Raw genomic sequence first — 17,563 nt, forward strand, 5'->3', positions numbered from 1 at the left:
GTGTTAAACACATGCCATGACAAGGTTGTTGAAGAAATAAATGAGATCTCATTTACAAGGGCCACTCCCACTCTCCTCAATCCTTTCCTATAACGTATTAAAAGCAGAATATACAGAAAGAAAGTGGAAGGTGCACTGACATTCACTGATTTTTAACAATGAACCTATGACACTTTTCAGGAGAATTAACTTGCCTGAAAAAAAAATTTCAGCTTTATCAGTTTGCTCCAGGGGCCAGAATATTAAGAAAGTTTCAGTGTAATTTCAGGGCACAGACAACTTTCCTCTATCATGTTGTCTCATGACAGAAAACACGTGTTTCAATAATTGGTACTGCTGATACCAGTTTCCTTTAAAAAAAAAATGTTTCAACAGCTGTTGAGAAGTGAATTAATTCTTATTTCCTAATGTTTATCATACAATTCTTAATTAAGAATAACTATTGTGGTATCACTTAAGAAAAACATACCTAAAATAACCTGAATGCTCACTGGCCAGGGGTGAGACACCAGCCCATCTTACTGGCCTGTTTTCACACTTTAGTTTCAGAGAAAAAGCCTAAGGTAGGAAGATTTACAAAGAACTTTAAATCTAGAATCTAATAAAAATGCAAATCTTAAATGCTTCTCTACTTCTAATCTGCAATTATCTTGGAGGGAATAAGCAGCATTTCTTTCCAATACATGGTCACCCAGCAGCTGAAACAGAAGCTGACATATCTAACACAGGAAAAGAGAAAACAGGACATACCTTCCTGCACCCAAACAAAGACTTTGTTCAATGACAACTTAATTTAAAAATTAAAGACATAATTAATTTGTCCTAATGCTGTATGAATTCTGTTTCCATGAGTTAATTCAATAAACCACTCGCATCATTTAATTTCCATTATAAATAAATTCTAAGGAATGCCACACTAGCATTTACAGTATGATAAAATCACGTGTTAAAAATCCTTCTAGATTTGGGCAGCTTTTGAAAAGTAGGGCTTGCATTAGGGAGATGATAACCACCATTAAAATGTTTGATACTTAAAAACAAACCAACCCTAAAGATAATCTCTTGCCGGTTTTCTTAAAAAAAAAAACTTTCAAAGGGTGCAATGTGAGTTTAAAATACTCAAATTTGATTTTATAATAAAAAGCACCGTAGAGTACAGGGACTGTAATTCCACAAATTGTGTATTTTTGTCAAACAACCACTGAAGAGGAACAGCCACGAACTCTCAGTACCTGACTTGTGGAGGATATTAATAGCAAAACTTGCAAGTGAAGAGAGAGCTGTAATAACAGGCTCCTCATGTTTAACTTTCTAGCACCTTATGTTTTTAGTGGTAGCAGGGAGCAGGCAAGATAGACAACCTCCTGGTACCAGATACCAGAAGCATCTTTTCTCACTCCTTTTTCTTCCCAGGGAAAGCAAAACCAAAACTGAACAGACGGGACTCAAACCACCACCCAGACACAGAACTGCAGCAAGCCTGAAATCCCAGGTAACAGCAGCCAGTGCTCAGAAAACTGCCCTTCTGTAGGTCATTTATCCCGGTGAGGTGCAGCAGGAACGTTTATGGAGCATTTACACCCCCAGAGAGCAATCCCTGAGCGAGCATCCAAGCGGGCTCACGGGCGGGACACGCTCCGGCACTGTCCTCTGCTGGCACAGCCGGCAGGGATCCTCCACCTGCCTCCAGCACTGGCATCAGCTGTGCAATCCCGATCCAAACTGACTGCTGGGACAACACTTATTTACCTTCACTGCTTAAAAAAAAAAAAAAAAAAAAGCAGGACACAGATGGAAGTAGATCAACTAGAAACAAAAGGAGTAACACGGCTCGCTAAACGCAGTTTGTTCCACCTCGTTGCTCTGAGAAGTTTCCGGGGCATAATTACTCTCTCTCCTTTCCTAAATATCTCCTCTAAGGCATCATCTCCCCTCCAAAATCTTAGGCTCTGGTTATCTCTGTACATTCAAAATTACAAATGCCCAGGATATCCCACAAAGCAAGATAATTATCTTCTATAAATACATACGAACGGACTTACTAAGTGGTGTCCTCCAACTCCTCCTACAAATAGCTGCAAGATTATATCAGAATTTTCTGCCAATAATTATGGCTCATTTCTGGTCTGTGCAACAGGAAAATGGCAGCAGTTATGAGCAGCTCATGAAAGAGATGAGAGCTGGATGCACTGGCTGACTCGGGAGTTGGGCTGTATCTGCACAAAAGCCGTGTTAGGTTACAGGGTAACACTCATGCTGGTGGTCTGGGAGGGGTAAAAATATTCCCAGCGAGAAACAGCCCTCAAATTCCTCAAAAATTGCTCAACCCTGCATTAGCAAGACTGTCAAGGGGAAAAAAATTATTATTTTTCAAAGATCTGAAAAGCAGAAGCATTGTTGATTATAATGAGTGTGTAATCTGAAACCCCGACTATACCATGCAGCACACATGAGACAAGACAATTAGCATTTAATTAGGAGATTTGCTCACTTTCTTCTACCCTCTTTGAAAGCTAAAATGATTGCCTTTGAGTATCTCTCGCTATTCTTTTGTTCCATTTCCTGCCATATAGTTTCCATTTCCCCAGATTTAAAAGGCTTATTTCTAAAAAGTGTTTCTTTATTTTTTTAAATACAAATAAACTGAAGATGATGCCTAAAATTTGACAACCAAGTCAAATGGATTTACCCAGACTGAAATACTTATCTGTCCAGGAGACCCAACAGATTTCCAAAAAGCCCAGGGCACACAAACATAGAAGCACATGCATATGAACCATTAAAAGCACTGTGGTTATTTGTGCCTTTTGATGTCAAACACTTTGACCTAAAAGCATAGCAATTCTTAATTAGGCAAAAACTCAGACCCCGTTTAAAATGGCATAAAGTAGCTTTAATGGTAGACTGGGACACAGACTGAAAGGTTGGGGGAAAAAATTAATTCTGATCGAGAAGAAAAAGTTTAGGCCAAGTTCAACTCAAACATTCTTCCCACCCACAAAGCTGAAAATCTGCCTTTGGAGCAGCTGTTGCAAAGCAGTATTCCCTCTGGTAACTCCAAGGAAGGCCACACACAAACTTTCTTAATTCTGTCTCTTCCACATTTCACAGACTTGGAATGACAGTTCTCTAAACAGAAACTTCCAGCTTTAGGTCACAACTGCTTATAGGAAAGTATAATAGGAAAAACATTAATAGGCTGATCCAGTAGGGAATTTTATCTGGCATATGAAAGAAAACTATCTTGCACAGGGGTTATCCTGGACATTTTAATGCATAAATATACCTGGATCCCAGGAAGCTGGAGGAGAGGTGGCACGTTAAGGGTCTTAATGCAATATACAAAATTTGAGCAGAATTTTAACCTGGGACCTTCTGCCATTCAGGTTAGAGGAACAGGCTCGGGCAGAATCAGTAGCTCAGTGACTCTGGATCCAAGAGCACTCCCTGAGAGCAGTGTCAGACCCCAATCTCCTGTGCAGGCACCGAGAGAACAGGTCACACTCACAGAAGAACAGAGCACATCTACAATTAATCACACAGAGGAAGCAAAAGCCTTTCTCTGAAGGTTCCTTTTGTTTTCCTTTAAGCAGCTCCTTTCCTCTTTCTTGAAAACTGAAGGTCAGTCTATTGGGCTCTTCAATTCAGCTCTCCATAACTACCACATTTCCCAAAATGGTCCAGAGAGCATCAGGGTTCCTAAATAATAGTTTGCATTCAGCAAAGCACATCCTCCAACAAACAAAGCCCTCTCTCAATAAATATCACACTGGCTCTGAGCAGACAGCCCTTTGGGACACGTACCCTCTGTAGGAGAGCTGAACTTGGTCTCATTGACAAAGGTGGACAGGTCAGAGGGTTGGGGGTAATCCTGCTTATCCGTGTTCAGGTCCACAGTCATGCAGGTCCACTTCTGACCCGTCACTGAAGACGCCAGCTTCTCCTCATCTGTCGCGTGAACCACCGTGGAGATGACAGGAGGAGTTTCTGGAGTTGGCAGTGGAGTGGGATCCTGCAGAAAACCAGTGCCAATTAATTCTCTAATCTTTCATTAGCACATTGAACAGCTAAATCTCTGTATTCCTCTGCACCACCAGAGCCATCTCTGTAATTCCGTAATCTTTGCCGCAGCTCTGTATAAAATACCTCATGAAAAATACCGACTCTACCAGCAGCAAGTTTTCCCAGTACAACTAAACTCTTTGATGATAAACACTTGCATTGCAAAGCTGCTTTGATAACAGGGAAGAAAGAAAATCCAGAGCTCTTTAAATCTGTTAGGCACTTGACTTGAGTGGCACACATCACCCCTGACTGAAGTCTGACTTTTCAGGCTTCCCCCATAGGAGCAAACCTTCCTAGGTCTGCTGGGTCATGAACCCTTTCCCCTTTCTTCACTTCTACACTGTCAAGCAGCACAAATGAAAGGGTAGGATGGATAACAGGAAGAGGAACAGCAGCGTGGAAGGAGCTGTGCCACAACAAAGCAGTCAGGCCTTTGTAGGCAGAACAGCTTTTGTTAACTTCTCTTCCAAGGAAACCACCTGCCAGCAGTTTACAACGTGGAATCAAACCATCCCAAGCACGTGTTTCTGGCAGATCAGCCCACTTGGTTTATTTCTATTTCCCCTCCAGCCCACCAATTTGATGCATTTAGTTTCTTGCTTTCTAATCTAAAAATTCCAGGGTGGATAGTGATGCCTAGTTTTTCAGACAACTGACTGAAGATATTTATTCATATTCTTGCTCCATCATAACATAAGACCTTCTGAAGTACTCTGACTGGAATTCCCAGAGCAAATGATCTGTGTTGTATACAGATTTCTAGAGACCAAAAGGTTAATACTTTGTGGTTACAGCCCACTGTACTATACTTGGGACCCAACATGCATATATTCTCTACAGAAATCTCTTCTATTATCAAATGTACAATTCTACTACAAAAATCTATTATTAAATGTACAATTCTACAACTAAATAAATCAAATTTCCCTGGTCTCGCCCCATCAAGAACACAAATTACACGCACCAAAATAAGGCAGCACTTTACCTGAGAAGGAGGATCTGATAGTGGGGATCTTTTTGGTGATTTTTTCACCCTAAATGTATCACTGAAAATGAAGTTAACACAGTTAATATGGTAATACCAGCAAGAATCAGGTAATTTCATACTTAGCAAGAGACAGCCACAGACAATGCAACCTCTGTAAGCCCTTCTGCATTAAAGTCCCATCCATTAGGCAGCAGCACCACAGAGAAACATGCCATGGGTACAGATTCTTGTCATGCACTTGGAACAGGCCTCAATTCCCCAAAAGCTGAGAACAGCAGGATTGCCATATTTTTCATGCTAACTACTGACACTTTTGCAGAACAGGGTTACTGCTCAGCTGCAATTCAAATCCTTGCTCCATCACAGGCACCCTCAGTGGCCTCAAGGAAATTATTTAGCTTCTGTCTCCCAAGTGAAAATTAGGTCTAACCCACATCTTTACCTGAGAATTAAAGCTGTGATAAATTTGGGCAGTAAGTTCCAATGACCTCAAAAATCATTAAGAAAGAAACTGTTACGCTTTGGATGAACTACACAAAGCCATCTGAGGCAGATGCTGTTCCCAAGATGCCAGAACGAAGCTCTGTCATTACCAACGGGCACAACAGATCCTTTTTAAAACAAATCCAACAAGAAATATGGCAATTCTGCTTCCAGTTCCCCTGACAGCTCACAGTGCAGACTGGGAGCATGGACACTGTAACCCTTCAAAATCCCACAGGTTTCAATCAGGCAAAAAGAGAGAAGAACACACATTATGTCATTAGGGTGCATATTTACTGATGTTGCCTTTGTGTTTATTCACAACTGGTTCAAAAATATTTTCTAACTAGGAATAAACCAATTATCTATCTCTTCTCTTGATGCATATTGCCAGAGCTATTAAAAACCATTTATGTTACTAACTAGAAGAGGGAGAAGAACACCACAGCAAGCTCACTGATAAAGACTTTATGTTTGAACTGAGATGCAGTGGCAAAAATTACTGCCCACCAGCTCATCACTGATCAATGCTGGCCAGATCGACACCAGAAATTATAATGGTGGGTTTCAATCAGTAAAGGGTAAATCAATACCACATCTAGAGGGGAAAATAAATTGGACAGCTGAATATTGGTGTGTTCGATGCCACTAATTATCCAGATATGATCCTAGAAGTAATTAGGACAACTTCTTCCTTTAAGAAGGAGAAGCAGTTTATGCAGTATTTACAAAGGACTGAGTGTACAACGCTGTTCAATGTCACAAATAAAATTTTCATATTTTAGCTCAAGGATACAAAATCTCTGTATTTTTAAATGAGGATCTTGGACAGGCAAACACATAGTGAGGCAAAAGATTCCTTAAACTCATTCACAGCCAGGCATCTCACTTAAAATAGCTTTCACATGTACCAGGGAAGTGAAATCGTTAACATAAAAGCTTCATGCTGAATAATAACTGATCATGCTGCAAAATAAATAAGTAAAATTAAAAAGCCCATAAACCAAAAGAGGAAATTTGAAATGTTAGCTTAGAATTACTTACAACAGAGAACATACAGACATCACATCTTCTACCATCCTAAGACAAATAAGACAAAGAAAAGAGAGACAGACAGAAGGAACTGACAAAAAAGATTAACCTACAAATACTCTGTTAATGTTAATGTGTTAAGGCAATCTGATCATGCATACTTTCTACCTGTATAATCTTAACCCTTACTTTTTATTGTGAAATACATCAGGAAGAAAAAAATACTCATCAAGTCCTTCAATGTTTTCAAGTTCAATGACACACTTTCACCTTACAAAACACATTTTTCAAAGCTGACACCTTCAAGTTAAAAAAATCAACACCCTAACCCTGCCTTCCCTGAAGGAGGCCACCTGCTTGCTCTTCAAAACATGGTGTTTGTTATTATAGGAGATGTAAAACTGTTCTTGAATGGCAGCTAAGCTTAAGGAAAGAGCTATTCCAGGGTTTTTTTTCATGTTTGCTGATGTGTTATGACAGTACAGAGAAAGCTACTTGACCATTTCAAATCATGTACCCAGGTCAGAAGAGAAAATGACATTTCTTTAAGTCTTATCTGTTTTGCCTCTCAATGAAACCTAACTTGGTGTTCTGACAGAACAAACTGATTTTCCCCAAACCAGAACCAAGCCTTGCCAAACAGTTTAGGCTAAGAAAAGTTTTCATCTGCTTATAAGCTTGGCAGCTCCTCCTTGTCTCTTCTCACGTGCAATGGGCCATGGCAGCCGGCACCTTCCATTTCTAAGCAGCCTCCAACCATCCAGCAGCTCCCAGAGCAGTGCCTACACGAGCAATGTCTGTGCAAACCACCTACTCTTACTCATCACTATCAGCTGCTCTTTGCTCAGCATCACCTGAGCAGCATGATTATCTCAAAGCAGCTCAGCACTTGGGTAGATGACCAGAGAGTAATTTGTGTTGAGCCGACATCTCTTCTAAAAAACCTCATCATTTCACACGGAGGTCAATGCTTAGACTGCTGCAGGTTTTTATTCAAGAATAAAAATGGATTGGTTTTATTGATTTAATGTGGGTAAGACTGAGCACATGGCTCAGATTCAAAGTAGTACAAGCTTAGCAATAGCTTAAACTCATGCCTGGCTTTACCTCTCATAGGTCTAATCTAGAAATCGCTGCCTTCCACACAAGGAACACATTTTCAAACTGGCCAACAGGATTTGATTTCTGCACCGTTCAAGGGTGCTAATAAAAACTCGTGACTTGGCAAAATCACCTATCAATTAGGTGTTAAAAGTCCTGGAATACTACAGTATCATTTCCTCATTCAAACACTCTCGTTTGTGCCCCTTGGAGCAGAAGCATTTTGCACTGTCTTCTCTCCCTGTCCCACCATGGAGTGTTGCCAAGGAGGATCCTACATCCCATCTCCCTGCCCAGCCAGGGCTTCTCCTGCACTGGATGCCAAGGAGGAGTCATGCTGAGGGCTTTTTCATGAGGGACCAGAGGGGCAGAGGCAAACAAAGCCACTGCTTTCACTGGCATCCCTGAAGAAGCTCCAAGAAGCTTTAGGCTAATTTTCTTCTAGAAAATACCATAGCTGCAGGCTGCACTGTGTATTAATATGCAGAGTCTCTCTTCTTTGTAAAAAAAAAACCTCCTGCAAAAGTAGGTTACGGGGCTGCAGTGAGCAGAGACACAACACAACACAGTGAAAGCAGGGACAAGCAAGGGCTGGGAATTCCTGCAGCCCTCCTGACCCAAGAACTTGTGAGCCCTGTGCTGGGGGAGCTTCTCTGCTCCACCATGATAAAGACCAGCAGTGAACTTTGTGACTGTAGGACAGGGCATTCACACGATGGATTTTCCCAAGGATGAATGCGGTTTAGAAAACTCTTTATAAACTCATTTTGCCCCTAAATTAACATTGGAATTCATTCTAATATTCAAAGCAGATGAGTGAACTCAAGAGGCCCACACCTAGGGTCTGTCAGCTCCAGCTACTGAGAGACACAAGGAGACTGTCTGGCTGGAAATATCAAACTTAAGGATCTGTTGATATCAAAATTCCCCTCTTTCCCTCTGCATTTCCCCAGTACAAATCAAATACTTCTTCTTTTGCTGTCAGACTTTTTAGTCTTCTTCATTTGGACCAAATCAGTTTTGACCGCAGCCTTGGAAAACGTGTTATCTTAGCATGGATCTTAATTTCCACCCAAATTCCCACTAAATTTCAGGTAAACCTCAAAAAGAAGCAATGTTAGAAAAAACAGGCTCCTCCCTCAAAAAACCCAACTCAACTATACAGTGACCTAAACCACCCATAACTCATAAATGCCTCTAAAGAGAAAAAAGTTACACAAGCTTCCTCAAATCTGGCAAGGGACATGAGTTAGAAGCCCAGAAGGTAGGAGGCTGCTCAGAAAAAACTGCATAATCTCCATCTCACTCTGTACAGGAGGTCATGTTTTGTACTGTTTTACATTTAACCATGCCATATCTCCTGATAGGCAGGCTTTTAAAATTTTACTCCCGTTTTTGTTAGCTAGCTGAAACACTTAAACCATAAAGGAACATGCACTGAGATACTTTCTTATAGATACACACAGGAGATCGATTTCAGATGAATTGGGATACAAACTTGGTGATTACCAACTCGGAATAACCATGTCTGAATAGATAAAGCAACAAGTACACAGGCAAGTGAATCAATGCCACCAGCCACTGAGGTTTTTAACCAAATATCTAAACAGAGCAAGATGGAAAATGTATCCTGGGATTTGTCAGCTCTGTCTAAAAGCTGGATATTTCCCTAATGTGTAGCAGTTTTGGATATTTAAACCCTTCTACATCACTTTAAGCTCTTTCATTAAAAGGAAAATTTTTTAGTCTTTTGTGTAAAAAAAATATATATTTCAATAATATATTCTTCTGTTTCAGGTTCTTTTCTTTTAAATACTGAAAGTCACTGGATAAAACCATCTCCCTGCTGTTTGCAATACGAGATTTGTCACTGTCATGTTATTTCACATCCCACTCTCAAAAACAATTACTCATAAAATACTCTTTACTAGTGTGAAACTTTGATCATTTTAAACAGCATCGAATTCCCAAGATGAGGTCACAGAAAATTTGGTACAGAACTGATTAAAATCACAACTTAATCAGGTTCAAAACTGCACCAAGCCTGAAGACTTCAAAAATTCGGTTGCCTAATGTGGTGTGGCAGCCCTGGATTCTCCCTTTTGGTTTGGAAACATCAAACTATTGACAAAACAGGTTGAGGGAGAGCAAGTACAGACCCCCAGCGTGGGTCCAGCTGTGGCTACCAACGCTCAGCTATTCAAATATAATCCATGTGTAACCGTGCTAAGGGGTAGGAGTGTGCTGCCTCTACTCTAGAAACATCTCTGCCCTTTAACTTACGTTTTCAGTGGCGTCTTCTTCTTTTTCGCAGGTTTGTTCAGGTTGTCTCCTTCTGTCCCGTTCGTTTCGTTGGCACTGGCTGGTATCTCAAAGGAAGCTGGAGATTTGGAGGGCGAGCTGGCTATCTTAGAAGAAGACTTGAAAGGGTCAATGGAGTCCTCACACATGTCTGGCTCAAAACTGTACGTTTGCTGAGGCAGTTTGGGCGACTCTTGCATTTTTGTACTAGAGGAGAAGGGGTTAAAATTGGGATCGTCCCACTTGTCAATGTCAAAAGTGTAAGAGCCTTTTGTGATGGGGATTTCGTTTGGATCAGTGGGGGACTTGGTCGGAGTGGTCGGAGCATTGTCAAGCTTTTCCACCGGTTTTTTAGTCTTTGGCCTCCGTAGTGGCATTTTAGCACCTGGCTTTTTACCTGCCTTTTTGGGAGGGGGAGTGCTCTCCTGCTGGTCTTCACTCACCCCCTTTTCTTCAGAATAGTCAAACTCCAGCCTCACTGCAACACCTTTGACTGGAGGGTCCTCCTGTCCCCCGGTGTCCGGCGGAGTCACCTCCCCAGCCGCCGGGGCCGTTGTCAGAGGTAGTGTTTTCTTGCTGGCAGGGGGGGAGTTCTGCACTTTGCTGCCTCCGCTGCTAAATGCACTAATCCCTTCAAAATGGTCTGGATCCAAAGAGTCAGATCCTTCAGGCACAGGCAGGGCCTCCTCTCTCTCAGCAGAGATTTTGGAAGGTTCAGTACATTCGGGCTTCACTGAGTCAGCCTTGCCTTCAGATACTCCTTTATCCTCACCCGGGGCACAAGCTGCTTGGCCAAGGTCAGAAGGTTCTTGTGGGGTTTCCTTCACCAGTGGAGCGTCCAGAGGTTTTTTGGCTGACTGCTTCTTTTTTAAGGAAGCTGGTCTGGGTTTTTTTGTTCTCTTAAGGGTGCTGGAAGCGCTGCTTGAACCGGTACCGTACACATCTGCTGACGGTGCTAATGTCTCGCTGTTGCCAAGGTAAGATGCTCCATCAAAATCACTGGCTTGCAAGCTGAGAGATCGAGACAACGTGGATTTGGAAACTGGGACTGAATCAGTGGATTTTCTTCGAACATTTGCTTTGGGGTCACGACTCTTGGGTTCTGCAGAGCTCGGTCCTAAGGCATGGAGAGAATCAACCAACTCAATGTTATCAAAGTCCAAGTTGTAAGTCCCACTGCTGGCTATGGGCTTGTCCTCGTCGAAGACAGTGGAAAAAGAATGGCAAGGGGGACGGAAAGGGCTTTCTTGGACTGGTTCACTGTGTGACACATCGGTTACGGGTTCAGCTTCTGAACATAATCCTGCAGGAACAAGCACAAAACTCCGTGAACTTTAAACACGCTTTTAAAACTGGGGCTTAGCAAAGTTTTACTATAATCTAATGTAGTAAATGTCCAGCATTTGTTTAGATTACTAAAAGAAAAAGTCATTAAAAACAAACAAATGGACTAAGCAGCGATTAGAGGACGTACAAACCAAAGTGGCATTTTCAATAAATGAACTAGATTGAGGGAAAAAATACAACTGTTCTGCCCAGAAAAGGATTGGAGGCAGGTTTCATGAAAAGACAAAATATGTATTTTACAATAGCCCCTGAAGCATCTCTTCTAAACTGTCATTTAAAGAGATGGATATTACTATAACATGCTATATATTCCAAATACCTGGAAAACTGCACATCAAGCACATTCATCCCATTTTCTACTATTATAAAGAGTTCACACCATTGTGTCAGAGCTCTTATGCAGTAAATTTGCTGTAAATTGACTGGTGCTTCAGTAATTACATGCTGACCTTAAGTTTTGTTTCCCATATGCTATTTTTACCAATTTTCCCAGAGGAAACTGGTTTCCTCTCCACAACCCATCAATGCTGCTCTTCTATTTGCCCCAAGCAGTCAAGACACTCTACTCTGACCTCATACTTACAAGTTTGTAATGAGAGATGAATCACTGAGAACTTAATGTGAAATAAATTATGGTAAAGACAAAAACCCCCCAGTCAATTAGAGAACTCTACAAATATTTTCAGCTGAAAAATCTTCTTTTAAAAAGATCACTAGATGCTCCCTACAGATTATTTAAAACAGATTTTTCCAAGTGTAGTTCTCACTTGTTGACGAAAAGAAAATTTTGTAGAGGGATTTATATGCTAGAAGTGTTCATCCAAACAGCTTTTCATTGTAATTAAAGATCTTCTTATTGAATGGATTCCTAAAATGATTTATAGAAGTCTCTTCACTCGGGATACAACAACTCTACCGGCGAAGCAGAAAAAGATAAGAGTGCATATCAAAAAAACAGAAAATACATAGGTAGGAAAGGATTAAGATGATGGTCCTTGCTGCCTTCCAGCTCATCAGGTTTATTATTCAAATGATTTACAAATCCTGAATATGGTTTGCTCCTGCCGTCATTGTACTGGCGCTGATGTGAATGTGACATGGTCACCTCTGTCCATGTGTCTGTGTCCCAGACCTGGGGCATCTCTGTGCAGCTCACAGATCAAGCTGGGCTAAACCAGCTGCTCAGAGCTCTCACTGAGCACCAGAATTTCCTTGTGTTTCCTACTGAAGCAACACAGCATCCTTCATGTTGTCTTTTTTTTTTTTTTAATTATGCAATTATAAAGGAAAACAGTCCAACGAAAATGAATGCTTTGCTCGGCCTTAAATGATTTCAGAGACATTTCTACACTTCTTTTTCATCCCAATCCTGACATGTTTTGCAAAATAACTCCCATTTTGCCCAGCCACATTCATTAACACTGTTCATAAAAGCAAGCAATTATTACTTTTAGTGAGAAGCTACGACTGGATTAAGAAGAGAAAAATAAAATTTCCTTTGTTTCAGAAGGTAATTTCAGAAGAAATGGTATGTCTGCACAGAGACTGCAAGAATTATTATTTATGGGTGTAAAGAATAGAAAGGATTTAAGGGAATTGGACACATTTCCCAAAGCAGTTCCTTAAAGTGGCACCATGTATTTCCAGAGACTGTCAAAGGAATGACAGCTACTCAGTTTCTCTGTCAGACCGTGGAAGTTCACTAAGAGACATCAATTAAAACAGTATTTTAATGTGTTTTTCTGCTAAATGAATGTGAATAATGTGGCAGTACTTCAGGACAGTTTATTTTTCTCCTTAGTCCCCACTGGGTCGGGCTTAGTTTCAGCCTGGCTGAGGCATCATTAATTAGGCTTCGTTTGCCAGCAGAGCTGGTGCTCACTTGACAGACACATCACTTTCTGACACTGATGGGACTCCTGTTAAGGGCACTCAAAGAGTGCCATAAACCTCCAGCATTAGCCTAATCTGTCCATTTTACCCTGAAAGAAGAATGGAAGACACTTTAGGGGAATACATCACCATAAACACTGACACAGCTCTGGGATGTCGGCGGAGTACAAATGTAGGTCAGCATGAAATAAAAGCAGGATCTGAATAAGAAATCACGGGCAGTTATGCACTGTTTTCATTCCAGCCTACGTCAAAGCCCTCAATGGGAATGAGGCCCCTGTTCAAAGCAATACAAACATGCATTAAAACAAAATAAAATAAAATAAAACCACTGCCCTGCAGGACTTGGACTGTAAATAAGAGGCTGAGGTTTGGGGAGCATCACGCAAAGGGAGCGTACAAGGCTTTCCAGCTACTCCGAGCGTTCAAATTCGGTGTGCTCCACATAGTGCAGGGCTTTCATCTTCTTTAGTTGCTTATTTCACAACTTCCTCCTAATCAAATCCTTTACTTATAAAGTATGGATTTCTGCAGAGCGTTGCTTGACTTGCCACTGCAGTATTTTTATTGTTTCTTTATGAAACAAGACGTGAAACTGTCTCAGAAAACATGGCTTTTGGCAGAAGTGAAATGCTGCTGTCAGACTCTCCTGGCACTGCTGGCTCAGTCCTGAATTGCTGGAGGAGAAGATACAAACAGTCCTCACGGCCTTATTACCACAGAAAACATGAAGACTGCTCTTTCCTGACATTAACAGCCCATTCAGAGCAGTGACATTTGTCCTTTTATAACACAAAACTAAGCTAATCAGTGTTACTGCAGTATTTCATTAAAATGCAATTTTGTTGCAAAGGAACAAACAACCACATAAACTATGGAAATTAAGGCAGGACTCGTCCTAGAGAGAGGCCAGCACAAAGTTTTCAATCAGGTTTACTGCCATAAAAAAGAAGGCAAGCTCCCAAAATCCCTCCCATTTCATTCGTTTAAATAGAAGGTCCAAATTCTGCTCCTTCCACAGGGAAATTTCCCTGATTTCAGAAAAATTTTGACCGGATCAACCATGAAAAACAACCTCAAAACCAAAAACAACCACCAAAAACCCCAGATGTTTTGTATCCAGGTGACGAGACCTAAACATGAGAGCTACATGGCATGTTTAATGCTGGGCATTTTCACCTGGCACCAGTTATGGCACAACCAAAAGCTGCCAGAAAGTCAAAGAATATTCATCCTGAGTTGGAAGGGACCCACAAAGATCATCAAAGTGCAACTCCTGGCCCTGCACAGGACAGCTCCAAAAATCTCTCACCGTGCCTGAGAGTGTTAATAATAAGATATTTTAAGACTGTGTGCACTCGTAAATAGAACAAATTCTCTTTTTTAGTAAAAAAACCCAAAACAACCCAGAATAAAAAAAATGTTTCTAGTCAACTCCAGACATCTTATTTTGGACATTGCAAAATACCAAAATTTTGATGGCACTGCAGATGCTTGTAAAGCTTTAATGTCCCACAAGAACAGTGAGGCAGACACATACCTCAGTTAACTCAGCCTTCTTTAAACAGGGACCCACAAATTATCTGAACAGCAGCAAATCCCATGCATGTGCCTTGAACTGTTCACTGATGAGGATATCAAACTTTCATTAAACTGCTTTATACTGAATATGAAAGGGTAGGAGGCATCTGAAGATTAGATCAGGGTGGGCATCAGGATTTACAGCTTTTTACAGCCTCAGGAAAGAAATGCAGAAACTCAGTAGCAGTAGTTGCTTAAGGAGCTACAGAAGTATCCAGGGAAAGGGGCTTCTTTGCTGAAGTATCTCTGAAACCTTAATAAGCTGAAAATAGGCCTTAACACTGCTGAGCTGCAAACAAAATGAAGCACTATTTCGAAAGGCTTAGAAACAAAATTTAGCTGGATCTAAAAAAGTAAATACTGAAGAAATGAAATAATAGTTCTGTTTTCTAGAGAAAAGCAAACAAAGGCAAACCCCTGGAAAATGCACACAGTGTGCACCCACATACTCTGGTATGGGGAAATAACTCAGGAGAAAAGTACACTTTGCCAAAAGCATACAGGAATTGTAATTACCTAACACCAGAAAATTTGAAACACAGTTTATTTCAAGTTCCCGCTTGTGTTGAGAAGCCTTTGAAGTCAGAAAATCAATTAGTAGTACTTTTAAAAAAGTTCTGTAAAAGTACTTTTGTCATTTACTCTGAGAGAAAATTTCGTATATAAAGTTTCTTTTCAATTTTTCTGTGTCAGGCTTCAAAAGGAAAAACACTGAAAAAGAATGTTTTCCACACCAAAAATTCACTTGTTTTTGTCTGGGCCATTAAGTCTCTACTGGAAAGCCTGACCTCAATTTCCCTGGCACCAGAAGGATCCAAATGTAGGTGTCCCATGTCCTTATTGTTGGTTTGTAATGCACAGAGGGCTCTCCAGCTCTCACATCTGCCCTGTGAATATAATCTCAATTCATTAATCAACTGGGGAAGGCAGTAAGGGCAGGAGAAGAAATAGCCCTGCCTAGGCAGGAATTCCTGGCCAGCAACAGGGGTATTTGAGAGAAAGGGCTTGGAGGACTTCCTGGTGCTCAGGTGGATGAAACAAGGGACAAGAGGTCACTGCCATTAGAAAGCAGCTGATGAGACAAGCAACAATAATTTAAAATACTACCAAAATAATGATAAAAAAATAATAAATGCAACCTCAAACTCTCAAATTCACCTCGAGAGTATAACCCACATTTCCTACAATTCATTTAGAGGGGAATGGAAGGGCTCACTGGTGACACTTTCTGGGGTTCAGGGATAGTTTCCATACATGCTCTGTTACTCCTCTTCCCCTCCAGACTTGCCCTCAGACTGACTCCCCTCCCCTGCTCTGCTGCTGATGGACAGGAGCCATGCAGCAGGTTTTACCCCACCAGGAGCTGGCACAAACCCAGGATGAGTTTAGCTATAGTTCCCTTTCATCATATTTATTAAACCAGCATTGAAGTCGGCCTAATTAAAAACTCTCCCCTTGGCTTTCCAGCAGTGGGGTCCAGCTGCTGCACTAACGATACCGTGCAGCACAACTGCAGCCATCTGCATAAGTAATTATTGTCAGCTATAGATGAAATGATCCTTTAAACACTCACTGTGCTTCCCCCTTCCACCCAAACACACGCTCTGTCACCAACCTCATGTCCAAGACAAAGCCGTGGGGCTGGTGAAGCAGAAACCCAGCGGGGCAGCGCTGCCTCTCCCTGAGCGTGTGCCAGGCTCTCCAGCTGCCCCTATTCCTTCCTCCTTCTCTGCTGAAACCTATTTATTTAGCTGTGTGGTACCACCAAGGAACTTCTGCTTCAACTCTGCCCGTAGCACCCAAAGAAGGGACTCACTCCCTCTGTGTGCAGCCCCAAGTGTAACTTATGAGGTAAATAAACCACAAGACACTCAAACGGTTTATAAAGCATAAAACGTTCAGCTTTTCTCATTTCTAAACACCTAAGCTATACTCTTAGTATTGTTCATTCCTTCTAAAGACTTCCAGCACAAATGGATGCTTTGTGTTGCCCTCCTACATTTGAATGTTTTCTGCATTACGCATCTTTTTTTTTCCCCCTCCAATAAATTACCCTGTTGTATAACTGCGTTTTGCATAATTTTGGAACGCTGAACACAGCTCTGTTACTTTGTGGTAACTTGCCTCTCGTGGTCAATCTGATTTGCAAATGAAATGGTTTCACCTCTGCCATCCAATGGCCTTCAATGCACACTCCACACCAGCTATGAATAGATAAATTCAGTTTCCTATTTACTTCAGAAATATCTGAGAGAAAGGAGGAAGGGGGGGGCTGGGATGTAATGAGTCAAGAATCACACGTGCCAGGGAAGCACATGTGTAATCAAGGGCTTGAAGATAATCTACTGCAGTAATTAAAAACACACTCCAATCCTGTTCAGCATATGCGTTCTTTTGTTCTCTCAGCACTTATTTTGTAATTGTTACATTACCAAAGATTAGAAAAAGAAAAGAAGATGGAGAATGAGTAACCTTTGCTACAATGAAGAGGGAACTGTAACAGCAGAAAGGGAAAAGTGTCAGGATGCCTCAGTATTTAATTTTTATTTTGTGGAATCAGTTTGTTGAACATCTTTCGAGCTGCTTATAAAACTGCATCATAAATCATGATCTTAAAGAGCATTCCTTAATTAATAACTTCCAGAAATGTTCTAAGTCGTTCAAGACATTTGCAAGATTTATTTGACACTTTCCTGAAGGTTTAAGTCAGAGCTGGACAGCCTTTGTAACACACACACCAGCCCTGGACATTGCTCTGCCCACTGCTAAACA

General features: G+C 41.2%; 1 protein-coding gene across 11 annotated transcripts in view; it reads right to left on the bottom strand.

Annotated features, from left to right (window-relative positions):
• The window catches only part of TACC2 (transforming acidic coiled-coil containing protein 2), a 120,484-nt gene that overhangs the window by 24,183 nt on the left and 78,738 nt on the right, over window positions 1-17,563 (bottom strand). For 7 of the 11 annotated variants that reach the window (XM_064663620.1, XM_064663619.1, XM_064663613.1 and 4 more), the window contains 4 exons: window positions 9,953-11,273; window positions 6,581-6,616; window positions 5,051-5,111; window positions 3,805-4,012 (listed from right to left, as the gene is read on the bottom strand). In XM_064663620.1, the coding sequence (XP_064519690.1) occupies window positions 3,805-4,012; window positions 5,051-5,111; window positions 6,581-6,616; window positions 9,953-11,273 (1,626 nt within the window). The remainder of the gene's footprint in view (window positions 1-3,804; window positions 4,013-5,050; window positions 5,112-6,580; window positions 6,617-9,952; window positions 11,274-17,563) is intronic. The other 4 variants (XM_064663621.1, XM_064663618.1, XM_064663615.1 and 1 more) reach the window with 2 other exon arrangements.

This window comes from Pseudopipra pipra, chromosome 8 (assembly GCF_036250125.1).
Source record: "Pseudopipra pipra isolate bDixPip1 chromosome 8, bDixPip1.hap1, whole genome shotgun sequence".
Lineage (NCBI taxonomy): Eukaryota > Metazoa > Chordata > Aves > Passeriformes > Pipridae > Pseudopipra > Pseudopipra pipra.